This window comes from Gloeophyllum trabeum (assembly GCF_000344685.1).
Source record: "Gloeophyllum trabeum ATCC 11539 unplaced genomic scaffold GLOTRscaffold_00002, whole genome shotgun sequence".
In the NCBI taxonomy this organism is placed as follows: domain Eukaryota; kingdom Fungi; phylum Basidiomycota; class Agaricomycetes; order Gloeophyllales; family Gloeophyllaceae; genus Gloeophyllum; species Gloeophyllum trabeum.
Window position 1 is genome coordinate 1,416,603 of NW_006920411.1, and position 8,603 is coordinate 1,425,205.

Consider the following 8,603-nt stretch of genomic DNA (forward strand, 5'->3'; position numbering starts at 1 on the left):
CAGACATGGACAATATTGCTCGTATCCTCGCGAGCCTGGAGAACGCCAAACTGCAGGCTGAACCTTCCAGTGCATGGAGGACTATTTCGGTCCGGGACACGTGGCGCTGGATGTTACTGGCTCGGCCCTAATAACGAGGCCGTTACAAGCTCTTGAGACCCGTACCCATGCGCTCCGGTGCATTATACCCATCTTATTCTTGACACTCACCCGCAGTCCTTGACTGCTCTTTACGATGACTGCTTTCTCCCGTCTGCAGCTTGCAGCAGCCCTTATAGGTGCGATATCCGTTCGTTGTACCGAGGAATGACGCGCTGACCTGTCTACTGTATCGGCAGAATATGACAACGATCCAAGCAATCCCAACGCTCCCTTCCGTTCAGCTCATGACAGCGCCATATTTGCCCACCTTCGCCGCAATAATGCCCCCCGTCCCGGGTCTCGTAAGAGCACCGACTACCTGGGCGTTGCATTGCCCAGCGAAGCTGGCAGCGTTAGCGGACGCGAGTCTGCTATGGATAATAGGAGGTCCCGTGGCTCTATGGACGCGCTGCGGAATCCTTTTGGGGCGGCAGAGGAGGAAGTTGAACCGGAGCATGAGCCCGAGCATGAAGAGGATTTGGATATTGATCTCGCATCATGGGGATTGGACGCATTTATCAAGAAGGAGAAGGCCCCCAAGAAATCTGCTGCAAAGGCCAAGTCAGATGTGCTACCAAACCCTCATCCAGTGAAGCTTGAGGAAAACTCGGCTGGGCCGTCTCGTCGTCCAGTCCCCTCAGGCTCCAGATCAATGAGCGTGAGCGGACTAGACGGTTTCGGAGAAGGAGGTGCGTTCCTCGAGTCCAAGTCTAATATGAGACCCGATATGCCTAGGAGGGCGTCATTTGGATCCCCTCTCGACTTCCCTGAACGTAAGACGGATTCACCGCGACCTACACATGAACGCGCCGTGTCGCATCATGCGTTGATAGCGAATATGCCCACAACCCCTCCACTGCACTCGGTTCCATTCCCATCCCAGTCTACCGACGAACTCAATAACATACCGCGGCTTCCCTCGCCAGACAGAGGCTCGGTATACTATCCACGGGGCCCGGGTGCGCATGGTCGCACGACGTCGCACGGCACAATGGCTACCATGGCTTCCAAAGCACTTCTCAATGACGAGAACAGTCCGTTCGCAGTACGCCCTCCTTCCCCGTCACGTTCATCTCGGTTCGATCCGAAGGCCATGGCACATGCACGCACCATGTCAAACGCGTCTTGGGGCACTCAGGCACTACTTAATCGCGACGATGCAGTTTCCGTGGCACCCAGCGGTATGGAGCGCAACCAAGAGCGCCGCTACTCCAAGTGGGATCTCATGCGCCCCAAAGTCCTCGTCATGCCTAGTCCACTCCAGGGCACCATGCCTATGAAATCCGGGCCACCGCCAGTCAGGTCCAAGGACGGTTTCGAGCTCAGTACTGATGGGCGTCCGCTGCCGCCCGGTGCTCGGGCCTCTCGACGGGTCTCGGGTGTCTTATCGCCCATCCAGCCATCCGCCCCCATCGCCTCCAACTCATTTACTCCGAATCCTCGCACGAGCTTGACCTTATCGCAGTTGACCTTCCGAAACTCGCTCATGGTAGATGGCCAGAGAGATGTTGCTTATGCAGATATCGAATCGCAGCTCCCTCGTGCTACCGAGGATGGACAGCAGGTTGCACTCCCCACCCCGGTGCTGGAGGAACCTGAGATCCCTTTGCCGGTTGTTACTGAGCCCGAGCCTGAGTCTAACCAGCCTAGAAGGCCTCCCGGCAAGCTCTTTGGGACAAGTCTCATAGACAATCTGGAGGCACGAAAGGCAGAAATGCGCAGCAGACAGCGGTAAGGCGACTGTGCTATCAGTTCTATTCGGTTACTTACACTCAGTGTGCGATTATAGGGTGTTTACTGGTGATGAGAGGCCGTCCATGATGGCGCGCGGTTCCATGCACCGATCTAGTACGCTGATAGACCCTGCTTCCCTTGGAAGACCGACTTCTCAGCATATGAACTCCTTCAATTCCGAGCCTGCTCTTCAACGCAGGAACTCCGCCGGTGGCCAACCTTTGCTCAGCTTCGACGACGACAAGAAGTTGTCGCCAGGGCCCGCTCTGGACGTACGAATGCCCAAGAGTCGGTCTGTATTCGGCGTGGATACTCTCTGGGAGCGGGAGATGGCGAAATTGAAAGAAATCGAAGAGCGGGAACGGGCCGAAGCTGAAGAGCGGAGGAAGCGCGAGGAGGCCGAGGACGCTAAACATTCCAAGAAGAGGAAGGGCAAAGGAAAAGCTGTTGATGCGCCACAGGGTCTTTCGCCTTCCCCGTCACCAGCTGAACCTGCAAGTCCTGTCATACGAACGTCCGCCTCTCCCCCTCGGCTGCCTGATATCCCATCCGCGACGACTCGGCGTGCGCCTCCGCCAGTGGACGACGACGGTGATGATGGTGATAGCGACTCCGATAGCGGGAGTGAGGTTGGCCAAGCGCCGGTGGCGCAGTCCGTTCGTGGTGATAATACAGGATGGGCGTCAGATGAAGAAGCAGGCCCTATCAGAACCACCGGCACTGGACCGCGATTCCGTCCTCGGAAGAACAGTCGTCCGGAGATTTTCGAGAGTAAGGCTGATGATAGTGACGACGAGGATGTTCCTCTTGCTGCAACGTTACGCCTCCCCTCCCAGAGACTAACTGCGCGCCCTCCTGAGAGCGACTCAGAGGAAGATCGGCCTCTGTCGAAATTGCTGACGAAAGGCATCTCCACTCCTGGCGGGCTGTCGCCAAGGCCTTCCACAGCAGCCAATTCGAATGGTGGCGATGACGACGATGACAAGCCTCTGGGTCTTCGCGCGTCCGTTTTACCTCCTTCGTTACCTCCGTTAGGACTGTCCTCCATGTCTAACAAGGGTAACGATGATGACGATGAAAGACCCTTGGCTCTCCATCCCGAGCGCCAACGGAGAACCCAGTACAATATGATGGCACAGCAGCAGCAGATGATGATGCAGGCGCAGATGACGGGTTCCATGTTCTTCACACCTCCTATGATGGGCATGGGCATGGGATCCGGTTTCTTCGCTCCATCGATGCCACAAATGATGATGCCTCCCATGCCCGTAACTTCACCACCCCCTCCAGCACCTCTGCATGATGCAGCAAAACTTAATCGAGTCGATAAGTGGAGGCATGATGTTGCGGTAGAAGGGCCAGAGTAGTGTTTCATATTTTTTGGCAAGCTTCGGGACTATTGCATTCATCCACAGGTTCCTGGGACTGAGTCGTCGCTCTGGGACTATGTCTCCACGCATGTACCATACAATACCATTACAGCATCCTCTAATATTACTGTAATACACACAAGAAGTACAGCGGCAAGAAGTGTCCGCATAGATCTATGCTAAATAAATGAGAGGTAATGCTGTGTGTTGATGGCAATGTAGTAATGAGACCTCGCCTATAAAATGCATGTGAATGTAGAGAAAGACAGCAGTCGATGGTGGGGTGTCATGAGGGATTTGTGATCCATAGCCTCCGTTTAGGAACAGTGACGATGGATACTTCCCTCCTGGCCATCTCGTCTTCAATTCTCCGCTGTCGGGTATCTTCATCTTCGTCATCGTCATCGTACCCTTCCTCCGTACTACGAGGGCCTGCGTGGGACATGCTTGCGTAGTCCTCCGTCGCAGACCATACTTGAGGTTGATGGATATATGGGCCGCGAGGATCCGCAGTAGGGAACGGATACTGATCCAAAGCGAAACTCGAGGCTGGACGAGAGGGTGTAGAGGGCACGGTCTGCTCTCCGCGAAGACGAGCTAGAACAACAGTGAGAACGGAACCCCGTGGTCTTCCTCTCCATGATAGAATAAGCAGCAAGCCGTAGAATATTGCAGTCCATGCAACGAATATCGCAAACCCGGCAATAGGTGCATAATACCACAACGCGACCAATGTCAAGATAAGGAGTCCAAGCAAAGAAAGGTGGAAAAGGAGTCGTATGAGGATCTCAAATGCGGGCGGCATGCTCTGGACCTGGAACTGGTCTACAGCACCTGAGGCGTTCATGAGTCCATTTGTACTCCGAATATCGGCCGTGACCGGGGTCGATGCAGCGCCACCACCTAACTGGCTTAGAGCGTAGTCCAGCTCTCCCTGGAGGGACTTTGGTGAGCATCCAGAAGCCAACAAAGCAAGTAGAACACTTACAACCGCATTGAGGCTCCTCCGTCGCTCCAGCCAGCTAAGGTCTGATAAGCTACGGGGAGCAATCGGGACCCTTTGATAATTCGGATCGTTTGAGAACGGCGAGAGGCTATTGCCACTGGAATGGCGAGGGCGATTGGGACGGTTCACCACCTCGAAGGAACGTTGAGGTCCAGATGAAGTCACTGTATCCGCATGGCTTTCGCTGGAACGCCTCCCAGATCGCCCTCTAAGCGCAGGGAATAAGCCTTGGCCACCCCAAGAGTGGAGCCTCTTGTGATGACCAACCCCTGGTGTCGAGCGGCCACTGAGAGGCGGCGTCTCAGCTCCAGGGCTATTGAGCTTCTCGGCGGTATCCCGGGAGTGTGAGCGGGCTCTACCTCCGGTTGGAACTTCCGGAGAATCAGATTCACCTTGAGGTGAATGTCGATGGGAATATCGCCACCCGGCGTACACCGCCATCAACAAGGGTACAAGTCCATACAGACAAAGGAATAGGGCAATACCCGCGCGTCCATGAGCGGTCGTCAGTACAGGTCCATGAGTGGACCTTTTCATGAGGCCTACAGCCAGGGCCTTCTGGGACGTGAAGGCCACAACGAGACCGCCGATGCCAATACCCCATGAGAGCACAGTTAGCAGAGTGCCGCCATAGAATAATGCGACGTGCTGGTCATTTGCTTGAGACCCTAACGCAGGCGAAGAAAGGCGATAGGCCAGGACGCCAATGGTCAGCAGTCCCAAGGAAAGGGGTGGCAAAAGCTTGTGGAGCGTAGACGTATCCAACCTTGTAGCCGTTGTGGATGTAGAACTTGGCGAAGCGGGACCTGACGAGGGTGTCGGGTAACTGGACACTGAAGACTGCAGTGCTACAGCGCATCGCGTCATGTACTGGATCGTGACTCCCGTTCCATCCGCGCCAGCGCCGCTCTGCAGATCACCGTCCCCATATCCAGACCAGTGTTGGTTCGACTGCGTGATAGAGCCGTTGTATGCACGCAGAAGCCACACTTCGTTGGTGTAATTGCCCGAGACGCCGCGACCGCCGAACACGATAGTATCCGAGGCGGCTGCACGATTCGGACCAACGAGAGCAGCATTATATGAGAGTGCCGCTGCGCCTTCGCGAGGTGAAGGGAAGTTCGGGTTGACGTCAGGGTCGCCAGAGGGCAATATTCGGGCCCAAGTGCCCCCATTGATATCCAAAACATCCTATAGTAAGGAATTTGATTGAGCGGTTAGTAGTTGGACCTTAGGCTAGGAGAAGACTGTGCGTACAACTTCGCCCTTCTGAAGTCCTCCGTCATCGTTCCAAAGCGTATCGTTGAAAATACCAAGCAATACAAAGACTTGGGAATTGAAGGAGGAAGAGTCCCCATTTGTATTCGCGACAACCGCTGGGCCTACGCGAGGCGCTGGACAAGCATTAGGCGCGATAACATTGCCTGAAGCTGCGGTGATAACATAAGAGTCCTGTTGCGCGCAGGAGTCGTCCGCGGACGTGGAATTGCAACCTCCAATTGATACGATCTGGTCGCCGACTACAGCCCCGCCTTGGTAGATTTTAGGCGTGAGTGAATCGTGCACCGACACTCGCTGCCAAGTCCCTACTACGGACTGGTCATTCGGTGATAGTGTTCCGGTGATGTTCAGCTCCCATACTTCCGATAGCGGGTACAGATTACTTCCGCTTGATCCTCCGGAAAGATAAAACGTGGTATTCGGTGCTGGGAGCGTTGGAGAGGAGACGGGTTTGACTTGGAAGTCTATCCCCCCAGAAGCACCTCCTCTAGCGGAAGGCCCGTCTCCGGAGACAGTTACCTGTGCCCAGAACTTATAATCATAGTCGAATTCCTGCGTCACAACACATTGGTCAGCTGAGATGACAAGGAGAAGCTTGCGGGCATGACTTACCCACACATCGGAGAGACCATTGCCGTTCGCATCCTTCCCTCCAATAAGAATGTGTCCGCGCCGACTGAAGGGGGGGATAAGAGGAAATGTGATACGAACGGTAGGTATTACTCACTAGCTGGCACCCGAATCGAGTCCACCTATAGCTCCGCTCCTCGCGGACGGGACTGAAGTGAGTCCATCAGGACCAGTAGGCTGCGACCAGGTAAGAGTATCCAAGTTCAAGCTAACCCATGTCACATAGAGTCAGCACGAACAAACGGCCACGAAACGACACGCGACGCACAGGTATGTTTGTTGCTGAGGATACCCTCCTTGTGACTCCCCTCCAAATATGAGAAGACTACGGCTTGTCTCATCGTAGCCAATGGACGCGTACATAAGAGGCGGCGGGGCTGATCCCGATAGATGTGGCGTTAAATTAATCCATTGCAGCGGCGGTACAGGGAGATTCGTAGAGATAGTTTGCCCGCATGAAGACCACGGCCACGAGAGAGCGAAGAATAGCGAGAGAGTAAGACGGCATAACGAACATCTCCTCGCCATAATACTGGCAAACGATTCAGCGTGGGCGGCTTGAGCAAGCCAAAGCTCGCGACGAGCAATAGAGAGTGGCACGGTTTGCCAGAGGGATCGATGGAGGTGGTTGGCAGTCCTCCCGCGGCGGGGTGACCTCCCACGCGCTCAGGCTGCATGTGTAACATTGCGTTCCGCGACCTTCCCTTTCGCACGTCGCGCAGTGCCTGCCGAAACATATGGAAGTTTCATGACTTCGTAAACCTATTTCTGCTCTGTGCATCTCTCGAAATAGGGCTCTGGCTCCATCCGGGAGCAGTTTTAGTCCCAGGAAGGCTATATATTAGCTACCCTTGAACTCGGGCGAAGAGACGGTCAGTGAAATAGCCTAGTGTATATGTATTCTATGAGAAGGGAGTGCTGAATTGTACTGGATGCCTGCAAGAAGAGTATAACAGACCTCCAAGTGTACTGTTGCAGAGGCATAAGCCCGGGACTCGAAACATTGACATGCATATCACTCAGACTTGAATTCATACGTCGGGTATTTCTCGGCATAGGTATTAGCACCAACTTCGTGACTGGACCAATCTTGAAGCTTGAAGGTGGAAGGTGCAACTATTCATTGTCCGGGCGATCATGTTAGTGATCCAAGCTGACTCGCCGGTGGCTCCCAAGGTATGTAGCTATTCAACCAGGGTAACAAGGATTGTTCCAGCTTATTGGCCAGCGAAGATCGGGGCAGCGTGCACGCCACTCAGAAAAGGTAGTTTCTGCGACCTTCGAGACGAGCGTCGCGGGTACACGAATCATGTGTCCCAATTGCTATCAATGTGTTCCGCGTCCTCAGTCGGTAGAAGAGCTGGCCCCAGCTGGCTCGGGCGTATGCGCACTCTAGAAAAGGAAGAAACGGCTATCGACCCAAATCCAAGCCCGACTCATGCTGACGAAGTAGCTCGCATGTTGGACCTGATACCTACGCCATATACACGTACCACTGCATGGAATCCGCAAACCATAGTTCACTGGAGGAAGATCGTTCTTCATCCTGCACACAAGACTTTTTTCCGTATGCTGTTATTCGAGGGATTCCGAAGAAGGAAGTACCACCGGAAACAATGGAAGTCGTAGTCATTGGAGTCGACATTGCCAGTTAGGTATTGCATTCAGATGGCGCATCTCTTCAATTTACTAAGATAGATGTACTGGTATATCCTCTTACAGCGACACAAAGTGCATACAGCAGCAGTCTCCAGTTAGTTCATGTACTTGGAATCGCGGGAGAAGCGACAAGTGTATTCCGGAAAGACGCGATCTGTCACGGTCGCGTGCTTAGCGTGACCGGCCTTCAAGTCATTCTCCGAATCTACCATACTTGGGCGTCCGGCTTCTACGGAGCAACGTCTTTGCTATTGCGCCCCCGCGTAAACATGACCAAATATTACCTTTTCGAGAAGAATATCATGTGACCTCCGACCCCTCCGGCCGCGTCACTAAAAATAACTGGACCCAGCCGTATTAAGTAAACGCCAATTACATTGCCATGATATATTTTTAATGTGTAAGATATGCATCGCTTCTTTAGTGTAGTGGTTATGCGGCGTGCATTCAGCACTGGACGTCTAGAGTTCAATTCCTACTGTGCACATTTTTTGATTTGTGCTTTTAGGGTTAGGGTTTATTAACTTTCCTTACTGTTGACTTTTATATCTACCTTGTCAGCCACATGTATCACAGCTATATAGATTTCAATGAAAATTTATTTTGCTCCATCTATATGACCCTCTTAGTCCAGACTTGAAGATACTCTAAGTGGCCGGACACGCGCGCGGAAATGCGATGTTCAGTTTCTTATGCAAAGCACTGTAGGAGAAACACCTCTATCCTGTCTATCGGCCGTGCGAATGACCGTGATAAGGCACTGTGATGGCGTTTAGGACGGC

General features: G+C 53.6%; 2 protein-coding genes across 2 annotated transcripts; one reads left to right on the forward strand and one right to left on the reverse strand.

The window, feature by feature from the left end:
- Positions 1-235: 235 nt before the first annotated feature.
- On the forward strand, positions 236-3,242 carry GLOTRDRAFT_125535 (uncharacterized protein; the record flags this gene model as incomplete). The annotated part of the gene is made up of 3 exons (XM_007864083.1): positions 236-278; positions 339-1,872; positions 1,931-3,242. The coding sequence occupies 3 exons, from the start codon at positions 236-238 to the stop codon at positions 3,240-3,242; spliced, it is 2,889 nt and encodes a 962-aa protein (XP_007862274.1).
- GLOTRDRAFT_113979 (uncharacterized protein) lies at positions 1,451-6,807 on the reverse strand. Its single transcript, XM_007864084.1, has 7 exons — positions 6,431-6,807; positions 6,260-6,370; positions 6,145-6,208; positions 5,509-6,084; positions 4,234-5,442; positions 1,931-4,179; positions 1,451-1,872 (listed from the first exon to the last, which is right to left on the reverse strand). Exons 1-6 carry the CDS (start codon positions 6,688-6,690, stop codon positions 3,532-3,534), a joined length of 2,868 nt encoding a protein of 955 aa, XP_007862275.1. The 5' UTR covers positions 6,691-6,807; the 3' UTR covers positions 1,451-1,872; positions 1,931-3,531.
- Between the last annotated feature and the right edge of the window lie 1,796 nt (positions 6,808-8,603).